Consider the following 17,297-nt stretch of genomic DNA (forward strand, 5'->3'; position numbering starts at 1 on the left):
ATCCCCAAGATAGCTGCTGATAGTTAAGGAAACAGTGTCCTGCCTAGGCTGGGTGAGAGAGATTGGGTCAGACAGGCTGCACTTCCTCAGTGAGTGTGCATATGCCCGTCCGCACTGCCTATCGTTTCCTCACCCAATGTGAGAGCAGGGGGCTGAGCTGAGCTGAGTGGAGAATTCATGGGACCTTTCGATGGTCAAGACCCAAAACTTCTATTGTATAGCATCCCTGGAACAGAGAACAGGAGGCAGTCAAGGCCCCAGCTTCAACCTTTTGACAGTAAACCAGAAAAGACCAAGTAGTGAGGCCTCCACTGTCTCACACAAGCCAAGACCAGGTCTTAGACTATCCAGTGTTCCTTTCTCTCTTTCACGGTACTGATAATTTGGGGAATGAGCACTCCATTGTCATAGGAGGGGCAGATGGGGGTGGAAGAGTGAGAAGGGTGAAGTTAGGACATAGACATTCCCACTAAGCCAGAGACCCCTGAACTGCCATAGCCATGACATGCACAGGTTGTCCTCAAATCCCAGGGCCATGGACAGGTCTTGGGTGTCTTTCGAATTTTAAGTTGGTTGGCATCTGTCTAGTTCAAAACCTGATTTAGGTTCAGTTCAACCAGGGAGTATGATTCTTTGGGGAGAGGGCCTTGACCTAGAAATCTACATGCTCAGCGGTCTGCCCAGCTGCTAATGGCTCTGACACACTGGAAAGGCACTCACCCTCTGAGGGTTTCAGACTATATCTTTGAAAATAAACTTCAGTGGATGAGGTACCGGGTGCAAAGGTATTGTCCTCAACAGCTCTAGTTGCTACTTCTAACTCACAGGGTACGTATCACGAAGGATCCCATCATCCATTGTCGGTCTGAGCAGGGAATGGGATTTTGGCAGACCATGAATCCTGTATTAGTTTCTAGAGGGACTATAACAAAACACCACAGACTTGGGTGTTTAAACCGAGATTGTACCACTGCACTCCAGCCTGGGTGACAGAGTAAGACTCTGAATCAAAAAAAAAAAAAAAAAAAAAAAAAAAGGTGTATACATAGGAGCACTCTGAGATGAGTAACTCAAAGGGGTGGTTAGAATTTGGGATCTACCTAACAGCAGGGGAAGAGGAGGAGGAATAAAGGACATATGGAAAACCAAATGACTTTTGAAAAGATAAATGGTCCCTTAGAATAGATGGAAGATTCGAGTCTTGTGACAATGTCTATTTGGGTGTGATGACTACTTCTCATCTCTGAGATTAGATTTGCTTCTAGTCCTGAAGAAGATTTATGACAACTGAGTTAAAAATTTGAGACTTGCGAGGAGGATCTGCTATTAAACAGGTAAGGGATTTTAGCTGTTTATTTCAGCTGAAAATAATTCTTAAGTCGAAACTGGCACATTTGGAGGTAGCATGTCCTGATCCCCTTAAAAAGGGAACTGAATAGACCCCGTATCTCTGATTCTGCCCCAGGGTCCTGTGCCCGCTGACACCAGAAATCACCACTTCTCTCAGCCTTGTTTTGTGGTGGTTTTATCAAGCTGCAATTTGGTTATGTCTTTTCTAACAGTGTTTAAAAGCAATCAGATGCAGGAACTTTTCCTTTTATTAACTATTATTGAGCTTATATTGGACACTGAACTAAGTGTCAGTTTACAAAAATGAATGAACAAAAATCACTGCCAGTAAGGAACACACAGCCAAGATGGGGGGAGTACTAAGATGTAAAGAGATGTAAAATAATGTGATAGATTTGGCGAGAGATACTAAAGAGTCAGAAAAGGGCAAGCATGTTTCTTCTCTGTCCTGAAGCAGCCAAGGGAGAGGAAGATATCTGATGCCAATGCTGGGGTGTTGGTTTAGGCATGTAGATGCTGTGATGGGTAGTGGAACCGTTCAATGAGCAGACAGGAGAACCAGCTTTATGCGGGGAGGGAGAGAAGTGCTCCCCTCATCCCCCGTGAGTCACACCCTGGAGATTATAAGTGTCAACATTTTGATTTCGGGAGATTTTGAGTTTTGAGCTTAAAATGACTGAAGAACCACGAGGTGGATCTACGTGTTTCGAGTCTAGAAGTCTGAATACAGATTTACGATTTATGAGCACACAGGAGGTGGATCCAAGGGAGAGATTAAACAGGGCACAGAAGAGTTTTTAAAAATAATATTTTTCCGGGGAAAAAACCCCAACAAAACACGATTCTTTCAGCAGAAACCAGAACATTTTCTCACAGACTCTCCTACAGAGAGCCCTGATAAAGTAATAAACATGCTAACAGTAAGAACCCCAACCAATTTCATAGGGCAGTTTGTGGTAATTACTCTCAGTATGGAGCAGATAGTCCTCTTGCAAAACCCGATGCAGCAAACTTTGCTAGCTCCATGTGGGGCCTCCAGAGGACACAGTTGGGCACTAAATCCTGGCTGAAAACAAAGGCCGATTTAGAGGATCCGTAGAAACGGATGCACAGAATATCCCTCAGTTTTCTCTGTGTAGCAGGCCCTCCATATACGCGGGTTCCCCAAGATCGAAATATCAAACAAATGAATTTAAAAAAAAATACAACAAAAGCTAGTAAAAATAAAAACAGTATAACAATTACTTACATAGCATTTACATTGGATTAGGTGTTACAAAGTAATTTAGAGACCATTTAAAGTACACGGGAGGATGTGCATAGCTATGTGCAAATACTACGCCATTTTCTATGAGAGACTTGAGCAACCAGGATTTTGGTATCGGCAGGAGCCCTGGACCAATCCCCCTCAGTTCTACCGAGGGAGAACTGTTTTGTTTCTTCCAGCACTGCTTTGACCGACAGTGTGTTGGGATTCGCTGACCTCCATGAGAAAGCTTGGCAGCATGCTGAGATCAATTTTCCCAGGGCCAGAATTCTCCTGCGTGAGCTAAAATAGAGTGGCTCGGTCCAACAAAACAGAGCCTAGAGTCAGGAATTATGGCGAACCTGCTCCCTCCCGTCCTCCCTTGGCGCACAGATCCCTGGCGCCGCCGCTCTTGAGGTCGCCTCTCGCGTGCTGGCCTCATCGTCGGAACGGCGCTTCCTGAGGCTTTATATAAGGACGGCTCTGAATCCGCTCGTCGGGATTAAATCCTGCGCTGGCGCGCTCCTGCCCGCCTCTGGCCTCCATTTGCTCTACCTGAGGCTCCCTCCAGAAGAACTTTCCCTTAGCCTCAGCGCAGTGCCTTTCGGGCGTCCTCAGACCAGACACAGGCCAAAGCCACCGCAGAATCCGGAAGCCCTGGGTTGGGATGTGAATTCTCCCGGGGACTATGGCGTAGCGGGGCGCGGCGGGCGGGGAAGAGGGTGGGAGGGACCTGAGCAGAGTGGAGGAGGAGGGAGAGGAGAACAGAAAAGAAATGACGAAATGTCGAGAGGGCGGGGACAATTGAGAAAGCTTCCCGCCGGCGCGCTTTCGGTTTTCAATCTGGTCCGATACTCTTGTATATCAGGGGAAGACCGTGCTTGCCCTGACAGAAGCTGTCTTTCGGGCTGTAGCAGTCATGTCTGGCAGGGGAAAGGGTGGAAAAGGCTTAGGCAAAGGGGGCGCTAAGCGCCACCGCAAGGTCCTGAGAGACAACATTCAGGGCATCACCAAGCCTGCCATTCGGCGTCTAGCTCGGCGTGGCGGCGTTAAGCGGATCTCTGGCCTCATTTACGAGGAGACCCGCGGTGTGCTGAAGGTGTTCCTGGAGAACGTGATTCGGGACGCAGTCACCTACACCGAGCACGCCAAGCGCAAGACCGTCACAGCCATGGATGTGGTGTACGCGCTCAAGCGCCAGGGGCGCACACTGTACGGCTTCGGAGGCTAGGCCGCCGCTCCAGCTTTGCACGTTTCGATCCCAAAGGCCCTTTTTAGGGCCGACCACTCGCTCATCTGAGGAGCTGGACACTTGACTGCATAAAGTGCAACAGTAACGATGTTGGAAGGTAACTTTGGCAGTGGGGCGACAGTCGGATCTGAAGTTAACGGAAAGCTACTGTGTGGCCCATGGCGCTCACAGCCGTAAAGACTTAAGTCGTTGACCGAAAGCGGCTTTTTCACTTACTTGGGCTTTTTTTTTTTTTTTTTGCCTTTATCGATATGAAAGGTTGAATGTGCTCTAGGTTTGACCACTACTTTCTCGGCTTGCTCTTCTGGAGCAGTATATAGGCACACCTAGAGGGGCACGTCTTTGCGATCACCAGATCTGGTTCTGAGAAATAGGCACTGGCAATTTACACGTGCCTTGCTATGTAATCTCCCTATATTTGCTCAGGCAAAGTGGGAGAAGCAGCCTTAGATCTTCATTCTATAGATGCCGGCTTTCCCACCTGATCGGCTTAGATTTCGCGATTGACTGTTCTGGGCTTCATTTTACCCTCTACATAACAAGCGGGTGGACTAGATCCCTTAGTAAGGGTCCATGTTATGTGGTATCTTCAGCCACGCACTCAGCTCAATCTTAGTACAGTTAAAAAAATGAATTTCTAGCAAGCTATCTGCCCAGTGCCTGAAAAGTATCATTTCTTGTGTTCAGTAAAAAGGCTCCTAATTTAATCAAGGACCTATGAGATAACTGTCTTTCAGTTGTGGCATTGCAAGGATACAAATGCAGAGACATTTTAATGTGATCCTTCTATAAGAGTGAACCAACGATATGATCTGAAAGCAACTTCACAACTAATTCAGGTATGTGACTTCTACTTCTTAGGGCCTGTTGTAGCTTAGAATGAGAGACGTGCAGAAACGTGCCCACCATCAATACAGAAAGCACAATTTAATTTTGACAAGGCAAAAGCCAATTCTGTATCAGCATGGCATCTGTTAAAGCAAGCTATTCTTTACACTACCACCTCTAAATTGCTCTCATTTGGATTAAAATGTGGGTTCACATTTCTAATCCTTACAGTTTTGCAGCCATTGCATATCCCATAAGTTTCTTTTTTTTTTTTTTTTTTTTTTTTTTTTTTAACATTCTAGGCTTATGATTTTACTGTGTATGTATTTGGAAGAAGAAATTCTGTCAGCTCCCAAAGGATAAACCAGCAGTTGCTTTATTGGTTTTCAGATGTGGCTGCTCTCATCAGCATCAAACACTTGAGACTGAACTAAGCTTAAAACACGGTACTTAGCAATCAGGTTGCCGGCAAAGCACTGGTGTGAGACTTGCCTTCCGGGAGCTTACCAATGGGGCTGCCAGCAAAGCGGTGGATGCAAGACTTGCCCTCCAGGAGCTTACCATCAGAACGGAGAAGACAATAAATGCATAATATATAGACGACATAAATCCATACCTGTACACATTTAAGAATAAACAGTCCAACAGTAAGAGGCAGTACATATTCAATATGCTGAGAAATGTAGACAATAACTACTATAGGAATCCTAATGTTACAGGAGTCACTGGCTGCTGGGAAACCAAGGAAAACTTGGCTATGGACGTTGGGGCTTGTGTCGGACTCTGAATAAAGGGCAGAATGATTGGCATCCTACTGAGATACAGAGTAAAAGGGTTGAGGGCAGGGAGGAAGTGGCAAGAATAACATTTGTGAAGATGTCCAGGTAAGAAATAGAGGTTGTAATGCTCAAGATGTTTCCTTTTCCCTTTTGAATCTGACCTGCGATTTTCAGCATTGCTATTTCAAGTATCACTGATTTTTTTTTAATTTTAAAGGCAATGCTGATGGATCTATCTGATCCTCACCAAGATCCACTAAAGAAGGAGATATCAAAAATTTGAAGATAAAGAAAGAAAGGGAGTGGGGGAGAAAACACGTCCATTGTCTGAATTAGTTGTTCTCAAAATGTAGCCTCTCATCTAGCAGCACTGATCACCCGGGATAAAGTCTTGGGCCCCACCCCAGACCTATTGAATGAGAAACTGAAGAAACTGAGGGGTGAGACATAGTAATCTGTGCTTTAAAAAAGCCCTCCCGGTGATTCTGATACACATTAAAGGTTGAAAGCCACTGACTTAGGTAACAGCATTTCTTTCTCTCTCTCTCTCTTTCTTTCTTTCTTCTTTTTTTTCTTTCTTTCTCTTTCTTTCTCTCTTTCTTTTTCTTTTCTTTCTTTTTCTTTCCTTCCTTCTTCCTTGCTTTCCTTTCTTTCTTTCCCTTCCTTCCTTCCTTCCTCTTTCTTTTTATGAGATGGAGTCTTGATCTGTCACGCAGGCTGGAATGCAGTGGCACGATCTTGGCTGACCGCAACCTCTACCTCCCGGGTTCAAGTGATTCTCCTGCCTCAGCCTCCCGAGTAGCTGGGACCACAGGTGCCCACCACCACGCCGGGCTAATTTTTGTATTTTTAGTAGAGATGGAGGTTTTGCCATGTTGGCCAGGCTGGTCTCGAACTCCTGACTTTAGGTGACCCGCCCTCCTCGGCCTCCCAAAATGCTGGGATTACAGGAGTGAGCCACCGCGCCTGTCCTCTTTTTTTTTTTAAACAGTTTTTGTTTTAATGCAAAAATATTTAAAACCTGAATATATGTTGCCCAGATGTTCACCCAAATGTTAAAATTTGCTTTAGTTTGAAGTCCAGCTAATTTGTGTATTTTTAGTAGAGACCGGGTTTCACCGTGTTGGCCAGGCTGGTCTTGAACTCCTGACCTCAGGGGATCCACCCCTCTCAGCCTCCCAAAGTGCTGGGATTACAGGTGTGAGCCACCATGCCCGGCCAATTACTGAGAATTCCTGCCTTTTTCACAGGATTATTTTAAGGATCAAATGAAAAGTTATACGTGAAAGAAGAATGACGCCATGAAGTGATACCGAAACCAAAGTTGATATATGTATTGCCTTTCCCACTCAATGTAGTTCGTTTTTTGTTTTGTTTTTTTGAGAGACGATTTAACTCTACTTATGGTGACCAGGCATTGCTTGGGTACGGCTACTACGGAAATAAACAAAGACAAATCCTCACCCTGAGAAATGTTGCCAGCCTAATGCTGAGAGGTTAAGGAAGGGAAGGGGTATTAAGATAGGAGAGGGCAGAGGCAAGGAGGAGGGCCCAAAGAGATGAGGGCAAAGAAGAGCAAGGGAGCCGGGCACTGTGGCTCATGCCTGTAATCCCAGCACTTTGGGAGGCCAAGACAGGCAGATGACGAGGTCAAGAGATTGAGACCATCCTGGCCAACATGGTGAAACCCCGTCTCTACTAAAAATATAAAAATCAGCTGAGCGTGGTGACACGCACCTGTAGTCCCAGCTACTCCAGAGGCCGAGGCAGGAGAATCGCATGAACCCGGGAGACGGTGGTTGGAGTGAGCCGAGATGGTGCCTCTGCACTCCAGCCAGGGCGACAGAGCGGGACTCCGTCTCAAAAAAAAAAAAAGAAAGAAAAAGATATCTCTCGTACAGAATGGAAGCTCAGTGTGGCAGGGCAGAAAGACTATCCTGACTATGTAATCTACTAGACCAGAGCTGGCGAGAGCTTCAGTTAAGGCATGGTCATGGGTGGACGGAGAAAAGGTGATACAATTGAAAGTCAGAAGGTAGATTTAGTAACATTTGGAACTCATGAGATTTGCACAGAGGGCAAGAGGAAGGGACACCTGACTCAGAACAGATGGGGGTAATGAAGGTGTCTTCCAGGAAGATGGGGAATGTGGAAAGAAACAAATCGGTTTGGAAAGCAAGATGATGCATGTGGTTTTGGAAATAAGCTGGGTTTGAAGTGCCTAGTATCCATCCAGAAGGACCTATCTACCAGGCAGTTAGAAACATTGGTGTAGCCAGGCACAGTGGCCCACGTCTATAATCCCAGCACTTTGGGAGTCCAAGGTGGGAGGATGGCTTGAGCCCAGGATTTCGAGACCAGCCTGGGCAATGCAGTGAGACCCTGACTCTACAAAAAATAAAAAAAATTAGCCGGGCCTGGTGGTGTGTGCCTGTAGTCCCAGTTACTCAGATGGCTGAGGTGGGAGGACCCCTGAACCCAGGAGTCCAAGGTTGCAGTGATCTTTGATTGTGCTACTGCACTCCAGCCTAGACGAGCGAGACCCTGTTTCACACACACACACACACACACACACACACACACACAAAATGTGTAGCGCTCAGGATAGGGTCTCAGCAGAAGATACCAATTTGGGAGCACTTAGCTAAGGGACAGAAATATGGAAAGCAGGGAGTCAATCTCACTTGAGTTGCACGGAGAAAAGAAGATGGCCAAGGCCAGCACGGGGGAAACCAGGAATATTGACGGGGAAGAGAAAGACATGAGAAGACTGAGATGCGGACCTAGAGAAGGATAAGGGTGACCAGGAGAGTGGACAAGTCCTCTTCTAAGGAAGAAAAAGCAGTGTAAACATGGCCATGTCTCTTACCATGTAGTTCCCCTCCAAACACACACACACACACACACACACACACACCTGTCCCCCACTAGCCTGCCTAAGGCAGAATTAAATGTGAACAAAGCACGTTTTTCACTTCATAAAAGCCACAGATTCAGAGTGGGCTTACTGGCAACCAAGGTAGCCACGTAGAAGCTAGTTATTAGAGGAAGAGGTGGGTTTGAGACAGGGTCTCACTATCTTGTCACCCACACTGGAGTGCAGTGGCACAATCTCAGCTCACAGCAGTCTCTGCCTCCCGGGCATAAGTGATTCTCCCACCTCAGCCACCCTAGTAGCTGGGACCACAGGCAAATGGCACCACTCCCGGCTAGGTATTTCTTTTTTCTTTTTCTTTTTTCTGTTGTTGTTGTAGAGACAGGGTCTTGCTATGTTTCCCAAGCTGGTCTGGAACTTTGACTTCAAGCAATCCGCCCGCCTCCGCCTCCCAAAGTGCCGGGATTAACAGCTGTGAGCCACAGTGCCCAGCCAGAGGAAGAGTATTTCTTTACCGTATCCTTAATTATCCTTTAACTGTCACCTGAGGGGAGACAATGATTTAAGTACAGGGAATGATTAAATGTTAAAACTTAGCATTTTAGAATGTTATCTTGTATTGATGAATTCAGCTTATGCTGGTCTCGCAAACAAATACGAAGACTGACAGATTCCTGTGAGTGCAGGCCTTCACAGTGCCAGGACCACAAGATGTAATGAATTCTACTCCTGACTGGATATAAAAAAAAAGCCACGAAATTTTCCTTTGAGATTCAGCCGGGGAGACCTCCTGGAGTTTAGAGGTGCCCAGACTGGTGAGTGAAAGGAGTGTGATCTGGGGTGCGGGGTGGGGGGGCAGTCAGAGGACCTAGATGTCTGACACCAACATCCGCAGCTTCCGGTCTCTGCTCAGTCACTACTGGACCCGAGAAGCTGGGTGCAGAGATGGTGGGTGACCTGCCCACCTCTGAAGGTCACTAGTTTTTGAAGTCAGAATACCGCCCATGCACTGTGGGCCTAAGCAGGTTATGAGGGTCTCCGCAGAGACCCAGAGGCATGCTCTAGAAATTGCTGTGACCCTGGAGCAGAAACATGTGGCAGTCCCCAGCAGGGCTCACCTACACTGCTCTCCTCACTTAACACGCCTCAGGAAAGGCAAAATGGCAGCTTTACAAAACGAAGTTTTATTCCATTTTCCCTTCTCCCCTCTTAATTCTCACAGATCTCTGCGGTGAATGCTTTTAACCTGTCAACTGTGATGAAACAAACAGAAAACCAAAGCCCTGGCTTCTTTGAGGTGCAACTAAATGACCGAGAAGGTGTTACCTAAGACCTCTACGGCCATTTGTATCTGGCCCTGTGTAGAGTGGGCTCTGCAAGACCCGGCCTCACTTTCCCACTAAGAGGCCTTGGACTTCCCAGCTCCCAGAGACTATAGAGATCGCCTCTGAGGCCTCCTGTCACGATTTCCTAAGGTGAGGAACTTCATTTGCCCAAACGGAGGCCCACGTTCTGCCTGTTTGATCTACTGTCTTCCCAAGGATCTGACCTCGGGGACCAGCGTCTGCCCACGTGTCCGACGAAAACAATGTAAAGGAACTACTGAGTCTGGACAGAAAATCCAGACACACCATGCAGCTTCTAAGAGGACCGAGTGCCCTCATTGGAATAGAGTGAGTCTCCTGTGGACATGGACAGGGAACAGCTCGATTAAGCCCAGATTCACAAAATTCCGCCCACACCCCGTGACCCCGGGAATTTTGGCTTAGGGGCAGGATGTGGGGGTTACCACTGTGCTGGTGGAGGTGGCGTGGGCCCGACCGGCAGCCCCAGCGCAGTTCTCCCCACGTTTGCCCGCAGAACCCCGGCGAGGCCGAGGTGGTCATTTCCCTCGCTAGCCGGAGGGCCGCGCCGGGTGAGGCCGGTTTGGGCGCGAAGCACGGGCGTGTGGCCCTCCACTTCCGCAAAGGCCAGGCGCTCTCAGGACCGCGAGCCCTGAGCGTCCGCCTGGTGACCCCTGGCCTCGGGACCGACGCCCCGTCCCTCCTGCCCTGCCTCCCCTCGCCACGCAGGGCCCCGGTCACGCGCAGGAAGAGCCGGACCGTCACAGCCCCCAAGCCGGCGCCAAGGAAAGCGGCCGCAGCCCGGCCAGTCCGGATAGGCCAACTGGCCGAAGTCGGCAGAGCTCAAGATGGCACCGCAGCAGGGGACCTGACTTGTCAACCGGCCCCGTGTTTTGTTGGGAGCCCAAGCGGAAGTGCCTTCCCCGCTCTAATGCCGGAGGGGGAGCACGGAGGGCAAGCGGTACAGCTTCTTCCAAGTGCTGATGTGGGTGGCTCTGAAAAGAGCCTTTTGGATACGATGGAACCTCCGACCGAACGCGCACTCCTTAAGCCCGCTCACCACGGATGCGGCGGGCCAGCTGGATGTCCTTGGGCATGATGGTCACGCGCTTGGCGTGGATGGCGCACAGGTTCGTGTCTTCGAACAGCCCCACCAGGTAGGCCTCGCTGGCCTCCTGCAGCGCCATCACGGCAGAACTCTGGAAGCGCAGGTCCGTCTTAAAGTCCTGCGCGATCTCGCGTACCAGCCGCTGGAAGGGCAGCTTGCGGATCAGCAGCTCCGTGGACTTCTGGTAGCGCCGGATCTCCCGCAGGGCCACGGTGCCGGGCCGGTAGCGGTGCGGCTTCTTCACCCCGCCCGTGGCCGGCGCGCTCTTGCGGGCCGCCTTGGTGGCCAGCTGCTTCCTCGGGGCCTTGCCGCCGGTCGACTTGCGGGCAGTCTGCTTAGTACGGGCCATAGCGAACCAAAACACAAGCTTACCAGCGCAGCGGCGGGGAGAGAAACGAGCTGCTGGCCCCGCGGCAGCCGTCTTTATAAGCACAGTCTTTTCCCGATTGGGCGGAACAAGAATTGAAAATCCCGCGCTGGCTGTCCATTGGCTGTGACGTCACCCGTCCTAAAGTCACCGGTTGGCTTGGGCAGAGTCCTCCCTAATCCCGCCCACCCGCCTCACTTTCTACTTTCCAGTTGGCCAAGTTTTGCAAGCTTGTTTTTCCCCCTTTCCTTCAGGGTGAAAGTCGTTTTCCGTTGCAGTTTTGTCAGATTGTTCCCTGTCCGCCCTTCGCTTCCTTTCTTGTTGCGCCCAGCGGCTCCGGCATGGAACCTCATTCTTCCATTTGCCCCCAGCCTCCAGTTGCTACTTGGCGGATCGTTTTTCGCCTGTCGGGTACCTTTTGGGTGGGAGAGGTGCCCGCCCCCAGATTCCGCCTCCGAGACCCTTACTCTCCGCCGCCAAGGCGCTTTGGGAAACAAAACAGAAACTAAGACTGAAGTCAGCTCCGTGAAGCCAAGACCCAGCTCCGCCACACTGGCGAGCACTACCCGCTCAGGGTCCTCCCCATCGGGGGTGGGGGCAAGGAGCACGTCCCGCTAGTGTTAGGCTAGGTCTAAGTGCCCGGCCATGGTCTGCGGAAACCACTGGGGAAGCGCGCGCTCCGGGCGCAACACTTTAAGCGCCTTGGGTACTGCCCGCGGCGCTGGTGTTTGTGACTGTGTGGAGTGGACCGTGGCGGCACCCAGGATGTTTGGTGCCTCCACCTGCGCTGGGAAGTCCTAGGAGTGGGGACCCACTCATCGATGACCCAAGGCAGTTACGTGCTCCAGATGCAAGACGGCACACACGCGCGCGCGCACACACACACACACACACACACACACCCGTTCCGTCCCGTCCGCTGCAGGTTCGCCGTTTACTACTGAGAAACGCTGGACTGAGAGGAGCCGGCATTAGCAACTCTTTTATTTGAAAACGTGGGTGGCTCTGAAAAGAGCCTTTTGAGTTCACAGGTGCCCCTTCGAGACGCGGGCCGGGCTGGGCCCACTTGGGCCGGACGTCAGCCTCACTTGCCCTTTGCCTTGTGGTGACTCTCCGTCTTCTTAGGGAGCAGCACGGCCTGGATGTTAGGCAGGACGCCGCCCTGGGCGATGGTGACTTTGCCCAGCAGCTTGTTCAGTTCCTCGTCGTTGCGGATGGCCAGCTGGAGGTGACGAGGGATGATGCGCGTCTTCTTGTTGTCCCGAGCCGCGTTGCCCGCCAGCTCCAGGATCTCGGCGGTCAGGTACTCGAGGACCGCCGCCATGTAGACTGGCGCGCCGGCCCCCACCCGCTCCGCGTAGTTGCCTTTGCGCAGCAAGCGGTGCACTCGCCCTACCGGGAACTGGAGGCCAGCGCGGGACGAGCGCGACTTGGCCTTGGCGCGGGCCTTGCCTCCTTGCTTGCCACGACCAGACATGACAGCGATAGTAGTCACCGAGTGAAACTCCTGCCTGGCGACCGGAAAAGTCACCGAAAACGCCGCCGCTTCACCCTTTTATAGACAGAACGGCGATTGTCCACGGAGCACTTTGATTGGCTCAAGCAAATTTTGTCCCGATAGCCAATAGGATAGCTCAGCCAGAATCCACTCATTTACATAATCTCGTCTCTCTCGCATTGGGCGCCGCGAAAAACTCGCGAACCGCAACGCAGCGTCATGCGCACGGCCTCTGTAAGTGCACAGTCGTTTCCGGTAGAGCCCGAGACCAAGGTTCTGCCTGCGTTCTCGGCGGGTGAGAGTCGGTCTTGGGTCTGGCCGTGCCTGAACCTGCAAAGTCCGCGCCGGCTCCCAAGAAGGGCGCCAAGAAAGCCGTCACCAAAGCCCAGAAGAAAGACGGCAAGAAGCGCAAGCGCAGTCGCAAGGAGAGCTACTCCATCTGCATGTACAAGGTGCAGAAGCAGGTCCACCCCGACACCGGCATCTCGTCCAAGGCCATGGGCATCATGAACTCCTTCGCCAACGACATCTTCGAGCGCATCGCGGGAGAGGCGTCCCGCCTGGCGCACTACAACAAGCGCTCCACCATCACGTCCCGCGAGAGCCAGACGGCCCTGCGCCTGCTGCTGCCCGGCGAGCTGGCCCAAGCACGCCTTGTCCCAGGGCACTTGCAAGGCTGTCACCAAGTACACCGGCTCCAAGCGAGTCCCGGCTGCTTGACTCCAAAGTCTCTTTTCTGGGCTGCTTAACCCCCTCAGTGAAAGAATCTTTCCTGTGTTGTCAGTCCCAGTTCATATTTTTGGTTTCTCGTCAGCTTTTCGGAGAGCACGCAACTCCACCAAGCACAGAGAACTATATTCTTTTCACATAGGCATTGTTGTAAGTAAGCTTACATAGATTGATAGTGGTATCTTACTATGGTCTAGATATGCTGGGGTTTGCCTTAGGGGCTGCTCTTGAAACTGTCTTTGTTCTGCCTACGTACCCGTGAATGTGTGCCCAGCAAATTGTGTCCTGGTTAGAAATGCAGTGTTAATTTTGGTAAGCTTATGTAAGATCAAATTGTCTGTGTGAACAAAGGTTGGGTCTGCTCTTCAGTGGTAAAATGAAGGTAGAGATTAAATACGTTGTATGCTCTCAGATGTGTACTTAGAAGGGAATAAATAGTTCAACTTTTATATATGGTATCGAGAAATTTCTTGAGGTTTTTATATCGTTGGTTCACAAACACGTGCCTACACCGTTCATGTGAAAATTTCTTAAGCAGGTAGATGGAAGTTTGATTTTGATAACCAGGAATTCACACCGTTAACACCATCTGTGCTTCCTACTTGAGATACCCTAAAATCTACCCAATACCATTAAATAGTGATTTTTTCCCTAAGAATTATCACTTGGAAAAGCTTGTCCAGTTTAATGATTAGTTCCATACAATGGCAAGAAAATATATATGATTTCTGAAGCCAGAGTTTGGGATGCCTGAAGAACAGAAGGACCACCAATTTGCAAGAGAAGTTGATTAGGTTCTCTGCTTTGGAAACACTGGATTTGGAATCACAGAGCCTCATTAACCTTAAAAGATTATACTGATGGCTTTGGGGAATCATAAATCCTAGGCTGGCCACAATAGAAGCAAGGAAAGCAATTAGGAGGCTCTTGCAGTTTTGTGGTCTGGAGCAGTGATTAAGTCTTAAAGTCTTTCCAGACCAGCAGCATCTGCATTAGTTGAAGTTATTAAAAATGAAAATTCCCAGGTTCCATTATTTGTGTTAACAAGCTTTCTGGGTGATGCTGATGCATGCTAAAGTGTGAAAAACACCAGATAAATAACATGTTGGAGTGCAGTGGTGGTAATGGAAACAGAAATGTTGGATTTTATCTTTGACGTAGAATAGATGTGGCTGAGGAACAGGATTTAGGTAACAGTGAAACCCCTAGATTTTTGGCTTGAGCAACTGTAGATCGTGGTACTATTAGGATAGAACACTGGGAGAAGATACTCATTGGGACACTGAAGGGAGATCCAGAGTTCCACTTGAAATTTGAGAAGCTCTTTGCTATTCAAGTGGATATGTGCAGCTGACAGTTGGAGAGATGGATCTAGAGTTCAGTAAAGACAACACAAGCCTGTCTTTAAGATCTACCTGTGAACTGTGAACACAGCAATGGGAATGATGGAGATCACCTTAAAGTATTTTTCTAGACTTTATTACTCATGTGTTTGTCATGAGGTATAACTGAGTAGTTCATAGTCCTATAATGTATGTTACTGACTAGGTAGTATTTGTTTTTATAATTCTGTTTCTGTTACAGTGCTGCCACATGTGTTTCCCAGAAACGCATTTTGCCCACAGTTCTTAGGGTTGGCCTGATTTGTTTGTTGTCTCAACCTGCTTCTTACTGTGATTAGTTCAGGAATCTAGATCAAACTAATTGGCATTTAACATTTCAGGAAGTGAACTGAGTTAACAACTAACTCAGCAGGGGAGTGTAGCATGCTATTATCTTTTGGGAAAGCAGCTTATTTACTTTCAAGAGGCAGCAGCAGGATGAACTGTCTTTAGGTATGAAGGCAAGAATGATTATAGAGAAAATGCAGAGGAGGGCACAGTGTGGGAGAATCAGAGAACTGAGCCACTCATGGAGTTCAGCCAACCTTGGATCCCTGCTGTACCTTTGGACTTACAGTTAAGCCAATTTGTCTGACGTATTTGTTTATACCAGTTTGAATCTTGAAATATTTCAGGAATAATAAATAATTTCCTAGATACAAGGAAAGATCTTTCGTGAAAGGTCTCAAAGAAGTCAAATGGGGTCTATTAGGACAGAGTTGCTCCTATTACATATTTGGAACAAATGTCCAAATGTTGAAAATCAATACTTGACTAAGGCTAAAGACTAGTATTACCATCACAGGAAGAATGTCCAGGGTTTTTTTTTTTTTAGATGTGAAATGTTATTTAAAATTTTTAAATTAAATCAAAAAATTTTAGTAGTTGTATTAATTTCCTGGGGCTGTCAAAGTACCATAAATTGTATGGCGTAAAACAACAGAAACTTATTCTTTCATGGTTTTAGAGGCCAGAAGTTTGAAATCAAAGTGTTGGTAGGGCCATGCTCTCTCCAAACCCACTAGGGGAAGACTCTTGTCTTTCAGTGTCTGGTAGCCCCATGTGTTTTTTGGTTTGTGGCAGCATAACTGTAATCTCTACCTCAGTCTTTTCATGTATGTCTCCATGTTTTCTTTCTTTCTTTTTTTAGATGGAGTTTCTCTCTTGTTGCCCAGGCTGGAGTGCAATGGCATGATCTTGGCTCACTGCAACCTCTGCCCCCCGGGGTTCAAGCAATTTCCCTGCCTCAGCCTCCTGAGTAGCTGGAATTACATGCGTGCATCAGCACGCCCGGCTAATTTGGTATTTTTGGTAGAGATGGAGTTTCATCATGTTGGTCAGGCTGGCCTTGGCCTCCCAAAGTGCTGAGATTACAGACGTGAGCCACCGCACCCAGCCGTCTCCATGTCTTCTTATAAGGGTATCAGTCATACTGGATTAGGGCCCACCCTAACGACCTCATTTTAACTTGGTTACATCTGCAAAGACCCTATTTCCAAAGAAGGCAAAATTCTAAGGAACTAGGGGTTAGACTTCAACATATCTTTCGGGGGGACACAACTCAACCCATAACATTAGTCAATGGCTGTGGCAGGCTAAATGTGGCTCCCAAATATGTCCATATCCTAATCCCTAGAGCCTGAGTATTACCTTATATAGCCAAGGAGATTTTGCAGATGTAATTCTGAGATTGAGAGATTATGCCAGATTATCCAGGTAGGCCCCAAATGTAATCACCACAGTCCGTATAGGAGAGGCAAGAAAGTCAAGTGTAGAAGCAGAGAGAGATTTGAAGATTAACAGGCTACTTGCTTTGAAGACAGAAGGGACCATAAACCAGAAATAAACCTCTAGAAGCTGGAAAAGGCATGGAAATAGACCCTCCCCCTTAAGGCCTCTGGAGGGAGTGCAGCCTTGATTTCTACTGAGTAAAATTGATTTTGTACTTCAGACCCCCAAAACTGTAAGAGAATAAATGACTGTTGTTTTAAAACCATTAAGTTTGTAGTAATTTGTTGCAGCAGCCACAGGAAACTAATACAACAGCTATACAGAGTTTTTTCAATAATTGGAGAAATCTGAATATGGATTGCATATTAATACTGAATCAGCATTAAATTTGTTAGGTATAATAATGTTATTGTAGCTATTTAGGAGAATATCCTATTTTTAAGAGACATGCCACCGTATTTACGGAGAAGTGCCAACATATTTGCAGTTTATTTTCCAGATGGGTCAGGGGCTGTGTGTACCTGAGAAGACAAAGATAAGGCAAATGCAGCGAAATCATAATAATTGGTGAATCCAGGTGAAGGGACTATGGTTGTTCTTTGTACTTTTTTTTCCAACTTTTCTGTAGGTTTAAAATTTTCAAAATAAAAAAATGGGAAATACTTTAAAAACTGTAATCAAAGACAGTACAGAAACTCATACATTAATGTATTTTATTTTTACAATAAAATTAATTTATGTAAATTGATATTTTACTAATTTCACCCCCAAGTTATATTAAAAGCTTTATTATATACGTTTGATAATAG

General features: G+C 48.0%; 3 protein-coding genes and 1 pseudogene across 3 annotated transcripts; 2 read left to right on the plus strand and 2 right to left on the minus strand.

Moving 5' to 3' along the window:
- Positions 1-3,471: 3,471 nt before the first annotated feature.
- Positions 3,472-4,094, plus strand: LOC139360231 (H4 clustered histone 15). The gene has a single exon (XM_071086399.1). It carries the CDS (start codon positions 3,516-3,518, stop codon positions 3,825-3,827), a length of 312 nt encoding a protein of 103 aa, XP_070942500.1. The 5' UTR covers positions 3,472-3,515; the 3' UTR covers positions 3,828-4,094.
- A 5,435-nt stretch (positions 4,095-9,529) lies between these two features.
- On the minus strand, positions 9,530-11,969 carry LOC139360226 (histone H3). Its single transcript, XM_071086382.1, has one exon. The coding sequence runs from the start codon at positions 11,128-11,130 to the stop codon at positions 10,720-10,722; it is 411 nt and encodes a 136-aa protein (XP_070942483.1). The 5' UTR covers positions 11,131-11,969; the 3' UTR covers positions 9,530-10,719.
- Positions 11,970-12,104: 135 nt separating this feature from the next.
- On the minus strand, positions 12,105-12,949 carry LOC139360228 (H2A clustered histone 19). The gene has a single exon (XM_071086395.1). It carries the CDS (start codon positions 12,623-12,625, stop codon positions 12,233-12,235), a length of 393 nt encoding a protein of 130 aa, XP_070942496.1. The 5' UTR covers positions 12,626-12,949; the 3' UTR covers positions 12,105-12,232.
- Positions 12,866-13,824, plus strand: LOC105479292 (histone H2B type 2-E-like; annotated as a pseudogene).
- Positions 13,825-17,297: the final 3,473 nt, after the last annotated feature.

Source organism: Macaca nemestrina, chromosome 1 (assembly GCF_043159975.1).
Source record: "Macaca nemestrina isolate mMacNem1 chromosome 1, mMacNem.hap1, whole genome shotgun sequence".
Classification (NCBI taxonomy): domain Eukaryota; kingdom Metazoa; phylum Chordata; class Mammalia; order Primates; family Cercopithecidae; genus Macaca; species Macaca nemestrina.

What these genes read in the sequence shown, in the direction of transcription:
- LOC139360231 (XM_071086399.1), top strand. Translation starts at nt 3,516, where the DNA reads ATGTCTGGCAGGGGAAAGGGTGGAAAAGGCTTAGGCAAAGGGGGCGCT.
- LOC139360226 (XM_071086382.1), bottom strand. Translation starts at nt 11,130, where the DNA reads ATGGCCCGTACTAAGCAGACTGCCCGCAAGTCGACCGGCGGCAAGGCC.
- LOC139360228 (XM_071086395.1), bottom strand. Translation starts at nt 12,625, where the DNA reads ATGTCTGGTCGTGGCAAGCAAGGAGGCAAGGCCCGCGCCAAGGCCAAG.